Source organism: Pithys albifrons, chromosome 3 (genome assembly GCF_047495875.1).
Source record: "Pithys albifrons albifrons isolate INPA30051 chromosome 3, PitAlb_v1, whole genome shotgun sequence".
In the NCBI taxonomy this organism is placed as follows: Eukaryota; Metazoa; Chordata; class Aves; order Passeriformes; family Thamnophilidae; genus Pithys; species Pithys albifrons.
In genome coordinates this window covers 33137316-33161556 of record NC_092460.1, presented here as the reverse complement: position 1 = coordinate 33161556, position 24241 = coordinate 33137316, and the positions used below count along the sequence as shown (strand labels likewise).

The following is a 24241-nucleotide window of genomic DNA, read 5'->3' as shown; positions in this document are numbered from 1 at the left end:
TTTTTCTTCCTGCCATCCACCCAGCAATTTCAGAGATTAATGGCAGTAGAGAATCTGTAACAGCACAGACTGAGCCACATCGCCATCTGTAATCATTAAGCTACATTATCACAGCAAATACACAAATGTGTGTGTGCACAAACAGCAGATCCACAGCTGGTGTAAAATTGTCATGCTACACACTTGAACTGTTTGAGAAGCTCTAGTACGAACAACTCTTTGCAAAATCTCCTAGGAAAGTATTTATTCTGTCTTTGTAGTTGCAGTATTTCAGAGGGTTTAGTTCCTTTGTGCAGATTTTCCTTTCATTTTTACTGGGTCAGTAAAAGAGTATATAAATACTTGACGTGCCTCATATTCTTTGAGGCTATCAGTCTACTTTGTTTTCCTTCCTAAATTGTAATCTTTTCACTGCAGAGCCTGTATTGGGTACATACCATACTGATTTCAGACACTGCTTATTGGATGTGGTAATAGTGATAAAACTAGAAAACAGGGGGAGTGTTGCGATTCATCATGAACAATGTTTGCAGAATTATAGGCACCATCACATCCTTTTCTTACTTAAGCCATCAGCCGACTGGCCCTGTGATTCTGGAAATAAGGAAATAGGAGGTGGCTGGATGATGGAGCCAGCTGTTCCATGTTGGGGCAGTATGTAGTTTGTGATGGTCTCTGATTAATGTTCATTGGTGCTAGGCAAGGGAGAGAAGATTTTGCTAACAGATGCTAGCAAAGCATGAAACCCCTGCCATGTTTAGAGCTTTTGGGGCATGAACTCTAGCCTGGAGAAGGCAATGGGAAGATTTTTGAAAGTTGTTTATGATTACATATAATTCTGTATCATTTTAGGTGACCTTTGTCTTTCTCACCCTCTCATAAACTAAACTCAGCCTGTGACTCCCTTGTGGTTTGCACATTGCTAGTTTTAAAAGATTTCTTTCCACATCATTGCCTTTTGATGTTTTGTTGTGAATTTGCTTACTCTGCTCTGAGGCTGCATCTCTCAAAGTATCCTTCCTGTGACTCTGACCTCAGCCTCTTCCCAGGTGATCTGTGTGACCTTTTTTGTCTCTGCCTTTTGCTTGTCCAGTGTATCACAACCCCAGCTTTGCAACAAAAGCATGATTAGCCATTTAAATAGTTGGCATCTGCTCGCTGATGGTCTGTTGCAGCCACCTCATTTCATAACACACTCGAAGTGCTCCAAGGTAGAGGTGATTCTGCACAGTGCATTTTTAAATTTTTTTTTATTGCAGAGTGAGGAAAATCTGTTAGAGCTCAAAAATGTGTTAACAAAAGGCAAAAAGATGGGCCATCTGCTGGGCAAGACATTGCCTTGGGGAGTTGAGAATGCTGTTATAAGTGATCTTTGACCACCTGCACTTGTGCTGCACAAGCAGGCTCAGGTTGTGCTGATGGGACTTTGTTTTTATTCATGATTGCAGCTGCACGGGTGGGGAAATTGTTTCCTTTGTGCCGGTTGCTGCCTGTGTGATAGGTATCTCCACACCTCCTTTCATTATTTATTTATGTGTCTAAGTACTTAAAGGCCAAGGAGAGAGTAGTCAGGCATTGGAATGGGCTGCCCAGAGAGAGGGTGGATTCCCCATCCCTGGAGGTTTTTAAACTCAGATTGGCCGTGGCACTGAGTGCCATGATCCGGTAAAGGGACTGAAGTTGGGCCAAGGGTTGGACTTGATGATCTTGGAGGTCTTTTCCAACCCAATTGATTCTAGGATTCTATGATTTTTTTAAGTGGCCATTCTTCAGGGATTGTGGCTCATTTCTTGCACGGGGTCTACTGAGGCTAATGGACCGTTGTTGATTCCAGAAAGCTTGGAGGAAGTCCCTTTACACCTTCCCTGAGCGTGCTTGTTTCTAAATGCTGCTGCTGGACTAATTGTGCCCTAATTGAGAAAAGTGCTGGAGCGACTGCAGCGGACTCAGACGTGACATCAGCAGCGTTGCCCGGGCACCAAGCGCTCTGTCCACTGTTCCTGCCCCACAGCACTCACTCTCCTGGTCTCCAGTCGGGACAGTGTCACTGCGTCAAATGCCTGACATCCTTCAATAGGAGGTGCAGCCTCAGCACTTTGGGCACCGCATGGGGATTTGGATGTGGTCGGTGTTTGCACTGGGAGACTTTCTGTCATTTCCAATGATTCTGTTGTCTAACCAGCATGCTCAGTGTAAGATCCTGCCATTAGATAAGGAATTACTCTTTGCTGGCAAGCAGATTACTTGTCATAACATGTTCAGGGTGCACTGCTGGTGCCTAATATACTGATCCATCATCCCTTGAATTTACAAGGATAAACACACTATCTCAAGCTGATATATTGTATCAAAATTACATTCACCTGGGATATATATCAGGGTGATATTGAATTAATCTTTGTTAGATTTAGGTACTTTCATCCCATTGAATTTCTTGGTATGACAACGATGCAGCTGGATAGTACATCCTCTTTCATCAAGTGATGACAGCTTCACATCCAGGTAATTCTTAACCCATTTGATTTGTGCACTGTGTTCCTGTATGCTGAATGCAACAAGAATTTCTTTTTGGGCTCTGTTGGAGTGGAATCAGACCGTTTTGTTTGAGAGAAGTTGTCTTTTTATTTCAATGGCATCTGTTTCTAGAGCACATCGGGGGTTTCTGTGTTTCACTATCTCTGAGCCGTTTGTTTTTACATGCATTTTAATGTCTGCTTCTGGCTGTTTTCCCTTGGTCTCATTATAGCTTTTTGGATCTCCAATTGAGCTGATGAGACATAGGTTTTATGCAGTGTTTTTTCACTCAGTGTCAGTGCAGATACAACATACTCAGGAGGATGTATCTGGCTGTAGGCTCCCCACCTTAACATCTGAGCTTGCATCTGGCATCAGCAATTCCAGTGGGTTACAAAGACTTCTTGCTCACGAGCATTCCCTGTTTATACCCTGCTCATCACAAATGGGCATGTGGTTTGCACCAGGGACAGTCTTAAACAACAAAATCTACATTTAAAGGTGTTTTAAGTTTGCACACAGTTTCTGCCTCTGGTTCACAGGGAATTGTGAGAGCCCTCTCAAGGATCTCAGCGTGTCTTGCTGCCCTTGCTCCTCATTACCCTTCATCAACAACCACCACGTGCATGCTGAGAGGCTTGTCCTGGCTATCACAGCACCTGTTATTTGGGGCAGCAATGCTTTGGTTTGGAGCCTCCTTTCCTCTCGGTGTCTGTTCATAGAGCAGAACAGCTGTGTCCTAATCACCAACCAATCTTGGCTCCTTCTTGCTCTGATTTTTTCAGTCCACTGATCTTCTGGGGCTGTCCATTCCCAGTGTCCTTGGAGTTTAAGCCATGTAGGTTTTTCTTGTTTGTTTTTTTTTATTTCAATATGTCTGTGATTCAGAGAGGGTGTGTGGACAAGGACAAAAGATGAAGGTTTGATTTTTGATCTGAGCTCTGAAGTTGTGTTCATCACTGGTCAGGGAATTCCTGATCTGTGTGGTTATAAAACATTAATATATCATGAACACAATTTTCCATGTAGCTGTCTTGAAGGGATTTCCAGAACCTGGATTATTATTGCCCTTCACAGTATAGGAAGTAGGATTGGGATCCGTAACTTACTTTTTTTTATTATAAACAGCCTCCATACCTTGATGCTGCAACTTCTGCCTAGCTCTGGGGTACATATTCCAGATGAATAATTTATTAATTGAAAAATATAATTTACATTTTTTGCATTTTTCAAAAGCAATTTACAACTTCTTTTCAAGACAGTATTTTTTTCAATTAAAAAGTTAGTTAATTTTTATATTTGCTAAATGGTCTGCAATGACAATAACAACTGAAATTCCAAAAGCAAACATAAATAACATCCAAGTATAAACACAAAAAAAGGATTTCAGTCAGGAGATCTCAGATCAGAAAGTGATTTTTTTATCGCAGAATCTGATAAGATCCCTCCCTGGCATGTTTTGAAGATGCATCTGTAGGTAAGCATGACCTGCATGGTAACAAAAGGTAACCTGCAGGTAACAAACAGAGCATTTTCTATTGGCTTGGGTGAAAATGAAAGAATAAAATGAAACACTTTATTATTTTCTTTCTAAGGCAGTGTTAAGAGCAGCTGCCTCCTCCCTCAGCTCTGGCCAGGGCCCTCCTGCCTTGGCTGCTGGAGATCAGGTTTGGTTCTCCTCACTGCCTCCCTTATCATTTTTTTGCTCATGTTTGTGTCTGTATGTTCTTGTTTATGGATTTCTCCTTTTCTTACTATCCTTTTTTAATTTTTTTTAAGTTCTTCTTATTTTTTCATTTAATGAGCAAGTCCTTGAACAGGTATCCTGAAAGACACAGACAGTCTCCTTCCACATACCCTTTCATCTTCTAGTTCCCTCAGATTTTTAATAGGAACTAAAAAGCAATTTTAAAAGAAATAAAACCCTGAAGTATCTTTTCTTTATATAAAAACCTGGAAGAATCTTTTCTAAAACTTATTGTTAAGAGTCTTTAGTGAAGGAGCAGATGAGAACCAGATGGATGTATGTTAAGGGAGAGAGGAGCACAGGCAGGGTAGAAAGATCTATGCAGTTTTTCCTGCCACACTGGGAAAAAGGGGTAGCAGCTGAAAACAGTAGATTGGAATAGAAAGAGGAAATAATATTTTGTGCTGACTAAGATAACCAAAGGCCCTGGCAGAACATTCTAAAGACTAACATGAGGGGAAAAAATGTAAAGGAATTATGGGCCAGAAATCAGTGCTTTCTACAAAGATGAAAATAAGTTTTTGAACCTCTAAACACAAAGTTCATGATGAATTTTTTTCTTTTGTATTTGCCACTCAAGCTCGCCTCCAGCATCCTCATGTTTTTTTCTCTGCCTTGATGAACCCATCCAGACTTAGCTCCAAGTGCCGGTGGCATTCATATGTTCTTAATCCTGTCTTTCAGGTCATGTCTCCTGTCTTTACCAATTAGATTATTTCATTGCTTCATCACAGTAGGAAATTGAGAAATCCTTTGAGGAAAGCATCCTGCAATCTCCCAACACGTGCAAAGGGGTTTGAATATCTTGGCAATCTTGCTTTTATCCTCTTCTGATACTCTGCAAGAAGTAGAATAGATTTCAGCTGAGCTCAGATCCAGAAACAGCCAAATGGGAAGTGGTCACAGTCCTCACAAAGACACCGAGCTGGTGATGTGTAAGAAAAGTCATCTTACTCCTTGTCTGTCTCAGCCTCTCAAAACTAACAGGAAGAAAATGCAATAAAAAAGTTGCTTTTCCATAAGGAGAGTAGACATGCTTACAAAAACAATCAATTATTATTTCTGTACGTTATTTTGAGGTAAAAACTTCTCTTCTTAACAAAATTAATCCTCTCAGAGGTTTTGTCTTTACATTTCATACCAGCAAATGCACTTGTCTTTAAAAGGAAAGGAACAGAATCTTTCCCATGTGAATCTCCCCAACTCAGTGAGACACATCCAAACCAAACAGCTCAGTTTCTATATTATGTGTAGCTTTTGGGGAAAGTTGAATGATTGAGATTAGTTCTGGCTGTTTTCTTTGGGTAACAAAGCAAATGGTACAGACTGATTTCCTGCTAAGTTCAGTCACTCTCTTTTTGAGGAAGTTTGAATCAGTTTTTATGGCAGTTTTCTGCCATCTGGTCTGGATTGAATTACAGGCAAGAACTGCTACAGAATTAGTTAATTACATGAGAAATCTGCCAGGCTAATACTTAATTTCTACTCCCTGCCTCCTCTCTCCTTTGTTTTGTTTTGAGGGTTTTTTTGCCCCTGGCAGTGATGCTTTTTTAATTTCTGATTTGAAAGAGTAAATAGTGAAAGCACAGTGATTTTCAAGACAGAAAGATCACTTTGGTAGGTTAAAGCTGATCCACTGGAATTTTTCATCTTGGCTTCATCATTTTTCCACAGTAGCTGGTTTGTTGGAAGAGGAAACAGAAACCTGCCAAAAGCTGTCATTGTGCTGAGAGAGAACCAAATGGTAGTTCTGAAAGATAAAGCAGGACTGAGAAAACCAAGCTGTCAGTATGTCTAGTGCAATTGAACAGTGCAGAGATTAATGCAGTTCTCATGGCAGAAAAATTGCTCCAGAATGAGTAAAAAGTAGAATTTGAATATATACATCTTATTTTAGTAGCAATTAAAAAATTACAACAGTTTCAAGTGATTCTGAGAGTAGAGCGACATGGAAAAATAGATTGGACAGATTTTATTTACCTCTGTATCCAATTCCTGGCATGTGGGCCACAGGGATAATTATCCCAGTGTGCTGGCTGAAAAGCACATAGCAAGATTCTCTCTTCGGCTTTAATTAATTTTTTTAGCTAATGTGCATTTCACAAACAGCAGTCACTAATCTTTCATCAAGCACATAAATGGCAGTGCAGATGCTTAAAAGTTTTATGGCACTGAAATACGAGGATTTGTGGAAGGAAAATGAAAAAGTAACTTGTTCCTTTATGGTTGTAATAAGCTATTCTTATGTACTAAATTTCTTGGTAAGTTATGGTTTAGTGGAGAATGCTGGAGGATAATGTTAAAGAAATGTAAATATGGAGCTTTCTAATACATTTTTTTAAGTTATTTGGGAGTTTAATTTATAGTATAAATGTAAACTGGTTACAAAGTTTGTGAGTTGGAATTTTGTGATCCTAGAATTTTATTCTTTATCATCATTGGGTTTCAAATGTGACAGTTTTTCTTTTAATGGGGTTTTTGTGTGGAGGGTGTGAGCTGCTAATCTATCACATTTATATCAGAAAACATAGCATGCTGTGATGGTTCAGAATGGTTCCTTGGAAGAAAGTTGAGGGGTTTTTTAATTATTCAGGACAAAAAATCAGAAGGTAGCTACTTGAATCTTGGAGGAGCTTTCCCAAGGGAAATTAAATTTGGGAAGATGACAAGCAGGATATTTTAAGTTGGAGCTTGTACGCGTATGGAAGTTGAAAGCATGTGAAAGAATATAACACCATACTCAGCATAAAGTAAAAATAAAGTAAAATCTGTTGACAGTGCACAGATTGTGCTATAAAGGGTATTATACAGTAGTCCATCCCCTCCTGTGAGAGTGGGGAATACATTACTGTGATCCTTCAAAGGCAGGCACTTGGTTACTGTCCATCCTTGGGTCCTTCGTCCCTGAGATAACAGTGGGTGCAGCCTGAGTTAGCTCATCCCCAGCCTTTGGTGGCCATGTCCTGGCTTTTTTCCTACAGGCAGTACCGGCAGCATGAAGTTTGCTCCCAGTTGCAGATGTGAACATGGCAGGGAAGTAAAGCACTGCCCTAGGTGGGCTCAGCTCAGTAAAGCTCTGTGTGCTGTAGCCATTTGGGATCATGAACCTTTCACCAGCCTGGGGACTCACAGCAACAAAAGTGGTCAGGGCTTTGCTTGTATTTCCCTTGCATGATTCCTGAAGGACTTGTATGGGCATCACTAAGAACCTTGTTGGTTGTTCCTGGCTAGTAAAGCTATGCAGCCTAAAGACAGATCCACTGGCTGCCTCCCTGTGCTGCTCTAGACTCCCAGCTGCAGTCCCAGAGATGGCTTGTGACAATGGTTCTCTTCCCTTACCTTGATGTGCTACACTAGCAAATAGAGAGGGGTAAGGACCAATCCATGGCTCCAGTGCCAAGCAGCACAAACTGTTTTAAGAGGAATCCCTGTAGCTTATTTGCCTTGGAGATCACTAGCTGGAGCACCTGGAACAGAGTCAAAGGGTCAGCTAACATCATTAAGCTGTGGGAATCTAGTTTTTGTGCTGGCTTCAGGATCCTTTTTAATTTAAAGGGGACAATAAATTTCTCAGCAGTATTACAGCACTGTGTTCCCAGCAGTTAAAAGGGATTGCTGTGCGAAACTGTTATCTTGAAAATGGAAGCTTGCACACATTCTTGCTGTTCTCTCAGGTAGAAGAATTTTTAGAACAAGGCTTAGACACTGAAGATGATATGGCTGCACTCCATTGCCTGTGCATTGGACTTTGTATGTCTCGTTTTGTGCCGATCTGAAAGTTCCCAGTCTTACAAACTGAGAGCAACAAGTTTGGAATCATGTTGGGTGGGGTTTCAGGACTGGATCTTGGGCATCCTGAGCTGGAAATGAGACATAATTTGAAGAAAGTGTTGGGAGAAAAGTGTTCTCAGCATCTGGGCTGAGCAAGAAGTTTTTTCTCCAGGTCACTAGTGAACTGTGTGTCTGCTCTAGATTTTGCAGTATAAGCCACAGAGGGCTTTTTAAGATCAGCTGGGAGCTTTTTTTTATAACAGGTATCATTACAGTTTAGAGGCAAGAGGACACTGGTGACATCCCTGATTTCGTATCCCTTTTTTATTCTTATTTTTTTCAGCATTTGACAGGTTAGCATCCGATTCTTTATCACAGATTTCATGTTCCTTATGGGATGTTATGAAGCTTGACAAGGCTGCTGGAAGCTCCTAAAAGAGCTTTCTGAAGTCAGCATCCCTTACAGTGACACTGCAGGATTTCCAACAGCCTCTTTGCTCTGCATCTTCTCTGTTCCTCCTTGGGTTCCCTTGTGGCATCTCACCTCTGCCAGAGCATCTTCAGCATGACCCAAGCACAGCAGAAACCATAAATCCAGGTGGTCCCTCTGGTCCTTTGTTCCCCTGACTGTTAGGGAAATTTGTAGGTGTTACTACATGAAAACAAGTTGTTCACGAACAATTGGAGTCAGATTGTGCTGAAAGAGATCCGGCTGCTGGGCGGTCCCCAGGGCTCTGGGGAGGTTGGTGTGCTGCAACTGAACTAGGTCATCCTCTGCCCCCTGTGTACCTGCTGCTGCAGCACTTGGGAATGCAGGGAATGGCATTGGGAAAAAGAAAGGCGAGAACTAGCTGGCATGGATTGGCTGAACTGTTTTTGCTGACTGGCTCTCTGAAAGGGAATTCATTAGGCACACTGGCATGCTCTCGTGCAAATTGTTTATGCTTTTCACTCCATGCTCCTAGGCCCATTAAGCTGGAAATGGAACTGGGAATGGCTTCTGGAACAGACCACACGGGACTTTTTTTGCCAGAGCATCGGTGCAGTGTGCTGCGTTTATTTTTCTCACTTCATGCTCCAGAACAGTTGCTGCCATCCCTCATTTTTCCTGGTACATTAAACCTGGTTCAGGAATGCAAATGATTGTGCTGAATGAATCATCTCCATAGCCTTGTGCATCCAGACGATATCATTGTCTTTAGTTGTATGTTCACAGCGTGCTCCTTGAATAATGCAGTGTACTGGTGGTTTCTGAAACTTTAAATATCTGACTTATGATAGCATAAAGACTGAGCTATGTACTACTTTGATGAAAGTTAGTGTAAATCCATTGATATCAGGGGATATGTGTCAATTTAAAGGGATCTGAATGTTCATATTTCTACTTCATATCAAAGTATATTCAGAATAGATGATTTCTCACACTTTATGACATTCCTTAGGTTTTCCTAAGGTTCTTCTTAACATAAAAACTGCAGATGTGGGGGGTGGTAGAAGAAATGGTCTCATTTTTATAACAAGCAGGACCAGTCTGAAGAGGACTTGGTATTACAAGCCACGTGCTAGATTTAGTGGCGCATGTAAGGTTACTGACTGGCTTGGTAAAGCAAAGCAGCACTGTGGCTTGCTGGAGCAGCTGATTGAGAAAGGGAAATTTTGGCCTTGAGACAAATTCAGATAAAGATATGTTGCTTGTTAAAGACTATTCTTTTTCCAAATTGTTATCTGAGTAAAGCCTGTGGATAAAAACCTCTGCAATAGCTTCCCAACATTACACATCACCCTACAAACTGTTCTGGCCCCATCTGTAAAAACACAGGGCTGATTTTCACCACTTGTACTATTTGATTTAGCTATTTTAGGAATATGTGTACTGAGCTGCTAGGGATATAAGGGTCTGTCAGCCAAAGCAACTGATCACTGAATGATCCTCCTGGCATCTGAAAACCTTCTGGGAGTGTAACTGATTCCTCAAGGGGCAGTTTATGGCTGTGGCTGGTTTTTGTCCCTTGTGATTCATGGCCAACCTCAGGTTCTTCAGAGCTGCTGACAGACTTGACATTTACAGCTATTTTCAAACATAAAATTTGGCCTTATCAAAAGGATGCCCTTAAGGGATTGTATTTTCCTGTTTCTGAGTTGTGCCATAGACCACAGACCATACAGACCTCCTCACTCAAAAGTACCCTTTAACCTGGTTTTTAGGTCCATATCTAAAGTTTTTTCAGGGAGTGTGTTATTGCTGCTCCACAGAGCCAAGCCATGAGTGGTAGCTTTTGTTCCTGTTTGATTAGTCAGGTGTACTTTAAAATAATCTGTGTCCATATCTTTGGTGTTTATTGTGATCACATAAAGCATGTGGGAATTGTTTAGTATTAATGTGATTGTAGAAGTCCTTTGATAGATTTTTACTGTAATTCAGTGTTAATTACCCTGAGCATTAAAGAAAATGAGCTTATTTTTCCTACTGGCTGAATCTGAAGGAAATCTTAATTCTGTAGGAGACACCAACTTGCTTTCCTTAGTTGTTTGAATGTGAACATCTGTGAAAGTTGATGTTCTTTGGGTTTTGGAGAGAAAAGGCAGCTCAAAGGAGTTCAAACCTAGGAGTTTATAGCTGGACCACAGTGTCACATACAGCAGTTGTTGGTAACGTTCTTCCCATCACCTCACAATCCATGTGATGTTGGGAGTCACCTCAGTCTGACTCCTGCTGTAGTAATGTTTTGGCACTTTCATGGGAGGAAGTGGTGCAAAGGCTTGAGTCAAACAAGAAGAAATTAAGCTAGGGTTGGATGCATTATTTGTGCTAAAACTTTCAAATAATATCGTTTAAGCCAAGCCATTTACAAAACCAGGCTGAGTAGTTTCAGCTAATCAACATAGAGCTTGGTTCCGAAAATTGGCCAAGGCATATGCCAAATTTTATGAGAGGTGGTCACCCTTTTTTTGTCTTCCCCTCTGATTTAGTAAATTTAGTAAAATTAGCTTTAACAAGAGGGATTGAAATACTCCTCTTCACTCATTGCTGATATCTGCCCATGTGAATATCCAATGCCAATGTTATCTTCTGGAGTCAAGCTCCATCCAGTTCTGACAATTCACTGGCACTGACCATTCCCTGAGACAGGGCGAAAAGAAAGTTTTTTCTGCCTGGTGTTTCAGCTAAGAGAAGGTGGGACCACATCTGAGTTATGGTGTTTGATATAAATAAAGTCATAGCATCTCAAGATGTGTGACAAGGGAAAAACACCAACCACGGTTACAAAGTTGCTCCTATATAATATAATATCAATGCCACCCACCCTTCTCTGGCCATTATAAACTAAGGGAAATAGGGAATTAGATGTTTTGCTCCACTTTCCTCAGGCAGTGCATAGAGGGCTCTGAAGTATTCAATGGCACACACTGCCTTTCAAAGGTATTGCTTTGTACTAGCAAATTGCATTTATTTCCTTCTACATTAGAAAAAACATTTTTTACCTTTTTTTGCACTGTATCTCCTTTGAATGAAGTTAATGAGGGGAGAAAAAGTTGAAGGAACTTTTGACGGATATCAAAATAGTTGAAGAGATTAGAAAAAGCTTCAACATGTTTTAGCTGTCTGTACTTCAATTTGATTTTATTTTGTTGGTCAAGAGTGTTCTAGCAGTTTAAATTGAGTACAGGCTATACTAACAGTTGAGGAGAAACCTTTGGAGTTTAGTCATGTTGAAAGCAAGTTTAAGTGGCATTCTCAGCGTCAAACACTGTGCATCTTGGAAAATACATCTGGATGATCTCCTCAAAATAGTGGTCTCTTCTAAAGGTATCATACTGAGCACGAGGTTTAAGGAAAGGTAGCAGGAAGCTGAGGTCACTAAGGGGCAAAGAAAAGGGAAATCAATGGAAACACAGAAACGTCATACCAAAAGCTGGAGTTGCTTCCAAAGGAAATTGAATCTGTTACTATCTCTGGCTCATTAAATATCAGGTAGAAAAAAATTCCAAAAAGAACTAACTAGAAGAATGAAAAATAAGTGTTACATCTTTCCAGCAACAACATAAGGTAAAAAGGAGTAGAAAACACACACTACATCTGCTGTGTCTGTATGGTCAGTGCATGACCAGGTGTAAGAGCAGGACTCAGAGAAGGCACGGAAAGGCTGTATGAATTATATGCATCTTTATTTGCTGTGGAAGACACTGAGAACATTCCCTGTGCTCATTCGTCAAGCTGAAACAGAGGTAATTATTAGAGAATTCATGGTATAGGTGCAGGATGGATATGAAGTTACAGGCAGAACTGGACTCACCCATGAAAGAACAGTACTGTGACTGTGTGTGCTTCCTCCCTGAAAACTGCCTTGGTACTTGAAGACTGGAGGGTGTTTGAGATGAGATCAGTGTTTAAATATAGTTAAAATTAAAAATAGTTCAAGTGGATCTGTAAGCCTGACATCTCTTTCAGCTGATTTGGTAGAGACTAGAGTATATTATCAGTGAACACAGGGATAAATGTATGTGCTCTTGTGAAGAGTCAGCACTGTTAAGGGAAATTTTACCTTGTACTCTTTGAATAGATCCATATGGATATCCAGTAGATAAAGTCTACTTGAATTTTTAAAAGGCTTTTGACAAAGAGATCAAAGCAACCATGAAGTAAGAGGGAAGGTATTCACAAAACAATTGGTTAGAATGATGTGAAAAATAAGAGATTAGGCAAATATTTGGAAGTAAGATTCACTGGGGTTACTGCAGTGACAGACTGCAGCAGTATCAGGAAATCTGAGTGCAGAATACATGGATGTGCAGTTCATAATACTCTGGTCCTGTTCTTGCTCTGCCCTAGGTGTCTGTGTGAGCTGTGGGTGAAGGGGTGGTCTCTTACAATGATCTAGGATGCAGCAAATCATCATTCCTCAGACACTGTTGGAAGCCTTGAGAAGCATCTGTTAATGCTCCTGGGCATGACTGAATGGCACCAGAATTGCTGAGAGGGTTTGCTGTAAATTGATGTTAGATCAAAGTAAAGTCTTTTTGTTCCAAAGGGACATTTTGAGAGCTCACTGAAGGTAGTAACTTCAAGGTCTACAGCTGCGGTCCTTGGGCTGGCTTGAATTCTTCTGGCTCGTTTCCAGGAATTTTACTAATGGCTTGAGCTCTTGTGCCAAAGACCAGAAGGGACTTTCTTGTCTGTCGAACTGCTTGTTTGTTTCTCTCATTTTTCCATCTTTTTAACCTCATGTTTGGCTTCTGCTAATCCAGCTGCTCCAGAGCAATTTATCACCTCCTCTGCTTATACTCAGGTGGCCTCCAGGTCATTGCTCTGTTGCAATGCTCATCACCCTAAGGTGCAAAACAGGTGAGGTTGCCCAGTGGGAGCAGCTAAAAGAGAAAATACAGAGATCTTGTTTTGTATATTTTAGAGTTGTGTGAATTTATTTTAGCCAATTTAAAATATTTTTGATTCACCAGATATTCCTGTGGGTTCTGAACTTTGGATTTTATTACCAAGCATCTAGTTGACAGTGTTGTTTAAGAGGGATTTGTGCTGCAGCTGCAGGCCATGTGGCATGATCTCAGAGAACACCAGTGATTCATGTACTGTAGCTGTAAAAAGGTGCTCATATACTTAAAAAAGAGCCTGTCCTAGTTACAGTTGTTGCCATAATGCCTGTCAAAGCATTTACTGTTCTAAATAATTTCCCTTCAATGTACAATTTTTGTAGCACAGAGAATCTTTAAAAACGCATTCAAACATTGCTGTTTTCACTCTGTATCCAGTTATCTTTGGAAAGAGCTCTAAGAGGTTGAAGAGAGGATGTCGTTGAATGTCACCTTCACTGACATTTGCAAATTATTAATGTGTGAAGGATGTCATGATGTTAAAGAGGAAACTCAAAAGACTTAGCAAAAGCATTCTCTGCTGTGAATAAGTCCTTCATGGCTGTAATCATTGGGTATGTTTTATGTTTGGGTTACAAAGTACATAAGGCCAGCACGAACAGACAGGAAGGTATAGTGTTGTAAGTTCTGTGTTTGCTGCAGTGATGCTGTGGGTAGTGATCCACAAGGACCTGTGTCTGGACTGTAGTCAGGTGGAAGATCTGGATGTGCAGGAGGTGCTGCACTGTTCTGTTCTTATTTGGTTGCTGTCCCAAAGACACATCAGACTGTCTTAGAGTACCTGTGTTGTTCTGAGGTAAGTCTCCTGAGCCTGTGTCTGAGCTTTGGTGCAGTTCTTTTTTCCCATTAAAACCCTAGAAAATGTCTGATTCGGTTATGTTTCTGCTCATCAGCTCACTCTGGCATGCAGTCCAGTGAAATTAAATGCCAAGGATGTCAGACTTAGTTCTGTGTTGTTTTGGGCTTTTCCCAGCTGATTCTGTTGTTCTCTTGTTTTCCCATCCTCCCAACTTTCAGAGTAAGAGCTGTGAAGTATTCAGAAGATTTAGAAATACTAGGCAGCAATTTCATTTTGATAATACAAGTAGTTTACAGCCATACTGCTTTGCCTGTCCTTTTATATTATTTTCACTTGCAGATGACTTTAGCAGCCACAATTTTCAAAAAGTCAAACTAAGATGAGCAGCTCATCTTCTGAAAGCTAAGATTCAAGCTGTCAGATAACAGAAAGGATTGATGTTTAGCTCTGCTGGTTTTGGAAGGAGTAGCTATTAAAAGCACATTCTAATTTGAGTTGGCAGAATAAGGATCACACACAGTCCCAAAATACCAGTGAACACTGATTTTAATGTTTTATTGCTTTGGTGTATAGGATAGCTCTGTGTTCCATTGAAAAACAGAGTCAGCTTTCCCTTGGCACTATATATAGTAATCCCAGGGCCACAGTGTAAGAGCAGTAATGGGTGGAGGTTTAAAAAAAGCCCTAATTAATACTTAATTCAGACAGAAAAAGAGCTTACCTTTTCATGGGGATTAGAACCTACCTCTGCCATGTGCATCAAATTATTTTGAAGGTCATGTGCTAAGGACAGTGTGTCATTAAGAAACAGAGAAAGATGTAGTCTGCAGTCACTGTGGAAAGAGTGTGTTCCCTTCCTTTTGGGTCTTTGGAGCTAATGGTGAGAGTAACTGTAATCCCTGAGCTGGAAAATGCCGTTGAAAAAGCACATAAAAAGGAGAATGAGGTTAATTTGTCTTTAATCTTTGGTACCAGAGAGGAGAGGAAAGCACAGGCTCTTTGAGATTGGAAACCCCCATCCATAAGGGAGAAGGCAGTGTGGGATTCTTAGCAGTCTGTGAGTATGGGATGAGCTGAAGTGAGTTGCTCCCTGAGAGAAATGTCTTTACTGAGAGTCTAAGTGGAAGATATGCTGTCTTTGGGTCCATAAAGGCCGGTCAGGTGGGAAGGAAGGAGGCCAAATAGGAAGAAACAAATGGGATTAGCATCACCTGACTCATTCCATGAGCTCTCACCTGGATGACCATGTTGCCTGTGGAGGGACCCCCAGTGAAACTGGCAGAATCCTTCCCACTGAAGCTGTTTGAAATGAGATTAGAATGATTTTAGATTGGTTTTGCCTTTGAGTTTAATGGGATTAAAATTGAATCCGAAGTCAGGTAGCTGTCCTTAGGCTAAGTAAACAGTAGCTTGTGTAGTTAGGGAAGCTGGCATAAAACAAGGAAGGAGGTGCATTTATAGTGTTTTAAGTGCTCATTTCTGGCTCCCTGTGCAGACGAGTAGAATAGTCTACCTTGCACCTAACACATGCTAGAAGTGCCTGCCTGGAGAATGAGCACATGGGAACCACTGTGCTGCTGAGACACAGCCTGTGTTTCAGTAAGATTGTCTGCACAGGCCCTGGAGGGGCAGATAATCAACAAGAGCATGATCTGAATGAGAGCACAGGGCATTGCTCTCTGAAAAGCACTCTGAGAAATGAGTGCAATAAAACTCTGTCGCAGCAGTGGAGGCTCAGATGTGTGGTTGCAAGCTGACGTGTTGTGACCCCAGCTGTAAGCATATTTCAACAGCTGCAGCAAATTGCTAATTCATTCCTGGCTAATGCTGACATCAAATTATCTAAATAATTTTTGTGATGTTGCTATTTGTCATAGGGACAAATATGTAAGTCTTTCTGCTCTATTCCCTGGAGCTTTATTTGTCTTAATTTTAAAATAATACATGATTTCTTTAGTATCTGAACTGTTCCAGTCATTACTTAATTTTATTTTTACCCTCTAATAAGTTGCAATTAATCCAGAATGCTGAATATGTGACTTTGCAGATGCCAACAAAGTAAGTGTCTGGGATATTGTCACAAGCATGAGATAGTGACTCTCTGGAGAGATCAAAAAGAAACCAAGATGCAAGAAAATGCTGCCATAATTATCTGCAAGTGGGTTAGCTCAATGTCACTGCAGCAAATTCTTTGTGGTTACTGGAAACAGTCTGACAGTACCAGAAAGCAGTCCTGTCCCTGAATATCTGCTAAAGAACATCAATAAGAACATTAAAATCAGATTAAAAACAAAACCCAAACCACTTGATTCTCATGATCCTTGATTGTACTGTCACGACAATGTACTGTGGCACTTTTCTCTTGGATGAATTTTTTTCCCTGGAAAAGTAGAGCTGTGTATTTGAGGGAACTCTACAGCTGGTAGCAGGGAAATTATTTCTCTGGTATCTGTGCAGCTGTGCCTACACGTGCTGTTGAAAGTTGTGGGTTTTAAATTGATCTTTCATGTGGACCTGACAGCAAAAATGTGTTGCTGATGATTTTAGTTGGTCACTGTCCACTAATGAGTGCAGTGAAATGAAAGTGCCTGGGCTGAACCCATCGTGATCTGCTTTCCCCAGCACTCACAGTCCTCGGGGACTCTCTGGACTGCTGGGACACATCACTGCAAATCACTGAGCAACTCATGGAGTCTTCAGGTGCTGCTCAGGGCTTGGGAGATTCCAGCTCCAGTGTTACCCAAATGCTGGCAACCTGCCATGCATTTGTGTGAGCTTGACTGCGGAAGGTCAGAGGAGGACCCTGAAAGCAATTCAGCTGTTTCTTGCTCTGAGCTGCGCTGGGTAGACAGTGTTGCCTGAGATGCACTCTCGTGCGAGGGGCTGGAGCATCTGAGGCGTTTCTTTTGAAGCTCTGTGTGTGTGCGTGTGTGTGTGTGTGTGTGTGTGGGAACTATGCAGCTCCTGGGCCCTGCCCTGAGAGTACTGAATGTTCACAGCTTGTCGTGTAGAGACATACACCAACTAGGAACCAGCAGCTCCTCATTCTCGGTGAGACTTGACACAAGAGAAGGCATTTGTGCCCATATGGATGGGCTGATTCCAATGGGCTGAAGTTCAATAAGGCCAAGTGCCGGGTCCTGCACTTTGGCCACAACAACCCCCTGTAGCGCTACAGGCTGGGCACAGAGTGGCTGGAGAGCAGTCAAGCAGAAAGGGACCTGGGAGTACTAATTGACAGGAAGCTCAGCATGAGCCAACAGTGTGCCCAGGTGGCCAACAAGGCCAATGGGATCCTGTCCTGTATCAAAAATAGCGTGGCCAGCAGGACCAGGGAAGTGATCCCTCCCCTGTACTCTGCGTTGGTGAGGCCACACCTTGAGTATTGTGTTCAGTTCTGGGGCCCTCAGTTCAGGAAGGATATTGAGGGGCTGGAGCGAGTCCAGAGAAGAGCAACGAGGCTGGTGAAGGGAGTGGAGCACAAGTCCTGTGGGGAGAGGCTGAGGGAGCTGGGGTTATTTAGTCTGGAGAAGAGGAGGCTCAGAGGTGACCTCATCACTGTCTAGAACTACCTGAAGGGAAATTCTAGCCTGGTGGGAGTTGGTCTCTTCTCCCAGGCACTCAGCAATAGGACAAGGGGGCACAGGCTCAAGCTCTGCCAGGGGAAATTTAAGTTGGATATCAGAAAAAAATTCTTTGCAGAGAGAGTAATCAGGCATTGGAATGGGCTGCCCAGAGAGGAGGGGGTGGATTCCCCATCCCTGGAGGTTTTTCAACTGAGATTGGACGTGGCACTGAATGCCATGATCTGGTAAATGGACTGGAGTTGGACCAAGGGTTGGACTTGATGATCTCAGAGGTCTTTTCCAACCCAATCGATTCTATGATTCTATAAGGACTGCATCAGGCTGGTGGATTCATTGCTTGTCCTGGTTCATGCCAGGACAAGCAGGAGGAAAACATATCGTCCTGCTCAGGCGTGCACTACAGAGCTGGTCAACTGCAGGGGGAAAGCCTTCCTGGTCTCTCTGTCAAGCCTGCTCACTGCCTGCTGGGATGGACGTGGTACGGTACCCTCAAAGCCACTGCTGAATGAGGGAGTTGCCTGCAGGACTCCCTATCTGGTTTGGGAGTTAAAGAAAAACTCCACTTGAGCTTCCAGCACAATCTCTAGAAACTTGCTTACACACAGCATTTGTGCCCAGATTTCTCAGCCTCTCACCAGCCTATGAAATGTCAGAGAACTGGAGAACGCTCCTATTTTTACAAATGGGGAACAGAAATTTCCATTTGCTTCTAATACCTCTCCTCACAAGGAGTGCAAGATGGGCTGCAGCTTTTTTGGCTGGTAGACCATCAGACCAGCCATAATCATCATGTTTTATGTTTCTACACAGGCTCCTGGCCACCTGTATAATGCCCATCTGTTGCACTGGGCGGGATGCCTACTAACACTGCAATCCAGATCATCTGAGTGAGGCATGGGCTTCCAGGAGGTGATGTTGTTCCTCAAGGACAGCTTGCAGTAGCATGGCAAAGGCTGTCCCTTCTGTGTGGAGTCCCTCCCCTGCACTGCTCTCATGGCAGTGCTGTTCACCTCTTATTACTTTAAGGCATTTGGGAAGATTAATCTAGAAGAAATGTAAACATGTTGTGGCAATGATAGCAAATGAATATTCAGAGACAGTCTCTGGCCTTTTGAGACTGAGCAATTTTAATGTGTTCATCTCAGAGCTGTGAACTGCTTTTGTCTGAATGGCAAATTTGCTGGAAAGTGCAGTTTTAGAATAACCACAACTATTTCCCTCTGAAGGGAAATTTGTGGCCTAGCTGTAAGTGAGAAAGGACATCTTGTAAACGGCTTCAGGAGTGACAGCAAGCCTGTCTCTGCCTTCTCCTTAGTCAAGGTGCAAGGACTCCATCCCATCAAGCTGTGTGCTTAAGATCCCTTTACTGTGAAAGGAATTTTGAGGCTGCAACACCCACCTCCCAGTTAACATCCCAAACTATGTCAAGGTCAGTAGTCTGAAAGCCTTCTGCTGATCTTAGTACCTATTAAAGGCCATTAGGGTTATTAGAACAATGTCTGAGTACTGGGGCTCTGGGCACAAGGTGCTCATCAAGGTCAAGTTGGATTGAGCAACCTGGTCTAGAGGAAAGTGTCCCTGCCCATGGCAGGGGGGTTGGAACTAGGTGATCTTTAATGTCCCTTGTAACCCAAATCATTCTGTGATTTTATGAATATTGAAAGTATGAAGCTCAGGATTTTATTTGTTTTTGCACTCAGTGACTGTGTCCTGATGGAAATGAAACAAGGATGGATAGGATGGATCCAACTCCTGGCCTGACAGTCTGTCAGGTTGTCTTGCTGCTTGTTGGGAAAAGGATGGTAAAGCTTATTTTGGGGAACATTTAGTTACAGGTCTGATAGTAATGGAGTGAGATGACCCATGTAAGAAGGGACAGCCAGACAATGCATTTCTGCCAGGGCACCTTGGTCTTGGCTGGCCTTCTATACTCAGCAGTGTCTTGGCTGTTTCTACAGAAAAGAATGCCAAGTGCAATAAGTTATGAAATTATTGTTTTGTATGTTTGGGTTGAATTGATTTCTCGCTTGGAAGCCGCTGGCTTTCTCTACATTAAGAAATAGAACCATGGAGTAGGAGCAGATCTTCAGAGCAAAAAAGGCAATGAATACCCAAGCAGATTTCAGGGGGTTGCTTCCAAACAGCTTCATTCTAATCCCATGAGAAGGAAGTTTTGTAGGAAACTTATAGCAAATCAGGAGACCAAATATTGTATGTTACAAATGTCAACAACACCTTTCAACTTATTAAGAATATTTCAAGTATTTTTTGCCAAAACAAAGACTTCAAAAAACCTGGCGTGTATTTGTAAGACATTTTAATGCTGTTGAAGGTCTTAAGTTTTTTGTTGGCAATTGTTTCAGCTGAAATTTTGTTTGATGCTTCTTGAGGTCATCTGGCATTCTGCTTAAACCTGTGTGTGTTGCTGTATGTGTGATTCTTGTTTTTGTTTCGAAGAGGTCTATACATAAAATTCACACCCTCATAACTATTTCAAAAGGTATTATACCTATCTCTCTGCCTGTACCAGAGAAAGGAAAAAATCCAGTGCTGCAGACTTAACTTTTTCCTTCTGACTCTTCTGCTGTGAGAAATCAGTCATGACACATTTGCCTTAGCTGCAGGAAATGGAGAGAGGAGGCAGCAACAATGGCAAGATGGGCATTTGGGAGCTGAGAAAAAATTAGGGATCACATGCTGGGGAACAACCTAGCTGCAATGACAGGAATGCATGAGGCTTGTGCAGAAGTGGCTTTTAGTGCAGTAAGTTTTGCCTGTGGGCTGAAGGCTACAGACACTGTAGAGGTGGGGCCCTGGTGCTCTTAAGACTGTGTGGACTCTGGAAAGCAAGCAGAGTATCAAGAGTGAATCATGGTGACTTCCTCATGCAAAGGTACCCACCAATGCAGTCAACACCCCAGGACAGCAACAATTCCTGTTACTTTGCAATTTTGTACTTTGAGTATTGTATTTTACCATGGCTCTGACCTCCCTGCCAGCTACATCCAGTGATACATACTTGGCATAGTTCAATGTATTTCTGAAATGTGGTTTGTTTGGTGAAAGACATCAGAACAGGTCAAACATCAGTGCAGGTTTTGGTGTGTGTGAATGGCCTAGGATTTCCTGCCATACGTTTCATTCAATCTTGGAGTATCCAGAAGAACATAGGAAGGAATGGTAATAGCCTTGGCAAGATACTGGTTGTGGAATAGTATATAAGTCTTAACAGCAGGGATAAAATAGACAGCAGCAAATAGCTATTGGAAATTAACAAATTTTAACCTGCTGTAGATTTTAAAACAATAGATGAGAAAATCATCATATCAGAAAAATAATCTGTACATAGACATTCTCCTCATGGTTGCCAACTAGCCTCTTCTGTAACTTGCATGCTACAAATACCAGCTGCTTTTAAACCTACTCAGTGTGCAAGTTGTGCCATCTTAAACACCAGCTTTGAATATTATTTGGTGCCTTGTGCTAAATTTTCATGGTGCTACTTACCCTAATTCACTGATTTGTTTTGTTATTTGTAACTAAGTATGTTCTGTGAGATTTCTTGCAGTTTCAGAACAAGAATTTACTACTATGGTAGCACAATCTAAATCTCTATACAGGCATAGCAAAAGCCTGACAAGTCTTACATGGTCTCTAAGTCTAAAGTTTCTATTTCAATATTTCTTGGTATTGCTTGTCCAGCGTATAACTTGGGTTATTTTTTATTAAGCCTTTAAGAATCAAGAACAACACAGACTTTAAAATTTCTTTTAAAAATTTCCATCCCTGAAAATCTAAGTTGGTTTTTGACAAAGGAAATACGTCACTAAAAAGGAGGATTGAGTTTTCTAGAATACTGTCTGTATTCATTTAGGGTTTTTTTTAAAGATGCAATCAGAAACCTTTTGGAGTTTGCAGGAGTTAAACAATTTTCAACTGTCTATTCAGGTTTCTGTTCTCAGAATAAGGGCAGACTCAGACAGAAGTTTGTCTGGACTTTGTCTGGGCATAGAAAAAGTGTGCAGTTAATGGTAAATATGGGTATGAGGAGCAGTTCTTCGGTGGGTTATGAAATGATGGGGGAAACCTGTGTATGACCAACTCATTTTTCTCTCTGGTTTTGCAGGTTCCAGAACCTGCTGTGGTCTCGCAAAGCATTTGTGGACAGTGTGAAGGTCTATAACCACAGCTACATCTACATGCCAGCCTTCTCCATGAAGACGGGCACGGGGCCCTCCCTGCGTGTCTATTACACCCTGAAGGACTTTGGTGCCAAGCAGGCGGTTCTTTTTGCCAACCCCAATTTCCTGCGTGACATTGGCAAGTTCTGGAAGAGCAAAGGTATTCATGGCAAACGGCTTTCCACAGGCCTTTTCCTGGTCAGCGCCGCCCTTGGGCTGTGTGAAGAAGTAACAATTTATGGCTTCTGGCCATTCTCGGTGGACCTGCACGGGAGGTTTATCAGCCATCATTACTATGACAATGTCCTACCAGATTCTGGATTCCACGCCATGCCCGAGGAATTTCTACAGCTTTGGTTTCTTCATAAAAGTGGTGTACTGAGAATGCAGCTAGAACCATGTGAGGACCCTTTAATCCAGCCTTCTGCCTGAGGATTGTAGGAGTCAGTTTGGAAGATCCAATAGTTTTTAATTTCCATGCTCTCCAACAGAGAGTTCTGTTTTATGTTGATTGTTTTTAAAGGGAAAATAATACTGGATCTGCATGGACCATAAAAATGCTACTTGAAGGCCAAATGGAATATGTCCTCAATGTTTAGTGCTTTATGGAACTGGCATGGGAGAAGGTATATCTCTCCCTTTAGTCCATTCAGCAGCAGTGTGAAAACAATGTCAGAAGCAGCACAGCTGAACTTTCTGGGAACATTTTTAAATGACCGATGTATAAAGGCCATTAAGGCTCAGAGAGACACAGGGCCACTCACAAGCTTTTGCTGACAGTGCCAAATATGACTGTCTGTTCAAAAATCCATTTCATTCCAGATCGGCACCTCGTTTAACTTTCCTTTTTCATTTTTTTTCGTGTGTGTGTGTGTGTGTGTGTGTGTGTGTGTGTGTGTGTGTGAGGGCATGTGTGTGTTGTTGACTTTCTTTATTTCTTTTCCTTTTTTGATCCTTCCTTTATCCTTTTTTTTACTTTACCAATGGAAGGAAAAGGAAAGACTTAAAAGCTCCAAGTGCTGAGGACCATCAACTCCTCTGAAGACTCTTGGGAGAGTGAAGGTGCTAAGAATCTAATTAGAAGAATGTCCTAGGAATGCCCTGCTACTGGGGATGGATAGACCTACCTGTTGTAGGTTTTATCAGGATGATTTGGGTCCTTGCACTTAGAGCTAAGCTACTGCTGTACTGTGGGCAAGAGCTGGTTAAGGCAAATTGGTCTGAAAATAAAACATGTTTATAAACCAGTAATGAAGTGCAGCCTGGTTTCAGATGACTTGCTGCAAGATTTCCACACTGACTTTGGTAGTAGGGATGAATCCTGACCTGTTTTACTGTCCAGCCTTAGGGATTAATTCTGTATTCGTTTGGACTCCAGATGTTTATTGACTGTTGAGGGGATTTGAGGGGTTCAGTGGAATGCAGAATGAGTTTCTTCATTTGCTTATAGCAGGAAAATTGCAGAAATGAATGTAAATGTCATTTAAAATGAGTCGAAGCTTTGAAAATCGTTTCTCTGTGTGTGACTAGCTCTTCTGCTTGGATTGTAACATTAGCCTTAAAGACTTGTACTTTTCTCGCAAGATTGTCTCTGGTTAAAGGGAGTCTGAAAAATAAAACAGCCTTTGGGAGCACTGAAAAGCTGCATAGCCAGCAAGAAAAAAGGAAAAAAGAGGATGGCCTGCCCTTACATAAGTCAGCCTCTCTCCTCGCAGTGGGTGAATTATGTCAGAGTGCACATTGCACACACTCTGCTCCAGCCTGTGCAGCGCCTGAAGGACTGTTTTATTTTGGGTTATTACTTGGGCAGCAGATGGTTCTATCGCCATGTAAATGAGAAATCTTTTTGTTTGTTTGCTTTTGTTTAGCGCTGTAGGAGACAAAAAGAATACCAACTCAGTCCATGGTGCAATTCCAGCTGCAAGATGTTACCACCATTAAATTTAAAAATCCAGATCAGTGTTCTCTTTCTTACCCTTCCATCAGAAGTGGCTGAAAATCTAGTCAAGGTGTTGAATCAACAAAACTGTCATCAGGTTTCCACAACTTACTGTGCTTTTTTAGCTCCAAAATGCTAGTATTTTGGGGCATGTGTCCTGTCATATGTTGATATCATCTCTCCTTGTAGACTACCAGCTGCAAGTTACATATAATTTTTAAAAAAAAAAAAACAAGCAAAATCCGTGGCTCTTCTTTAAATATGAATAATTCGACTATCTGTGTGGAACACCAAAAAAAATAATCATGTTTTGCT

The 24241-nt window shown here is 41.7% G+C and overlaps 1 protein-coding gene across 1 annotated transcript in view; it reads left to right on the top strand.

Annotated features, from left to right (window-relative positions):
• The window catches only part of ST8SIA1 (ST8 alpha-N-acetyl-neuraminide alpha-2,8-sialyltransferase 1), a 118563-nt gene extending 94622 nt beyond the window's left edge, over positions 1 to 23941 (top strand). The window contains exon 5 of the mRNA XM_071551278.1: positions 21933 to 23941. Coding sequence (XP_071407379.1) covers positions 21933 to 22419 — 487 coding nt within the window. The 3' untranslated portion in view covers positions 22420 to 23941. The remainder of the gene's footprint in view (positions 1 to 21932) is intronic.
• Positions 23942 to 24241: the final 300 nt, after the last annotated feature.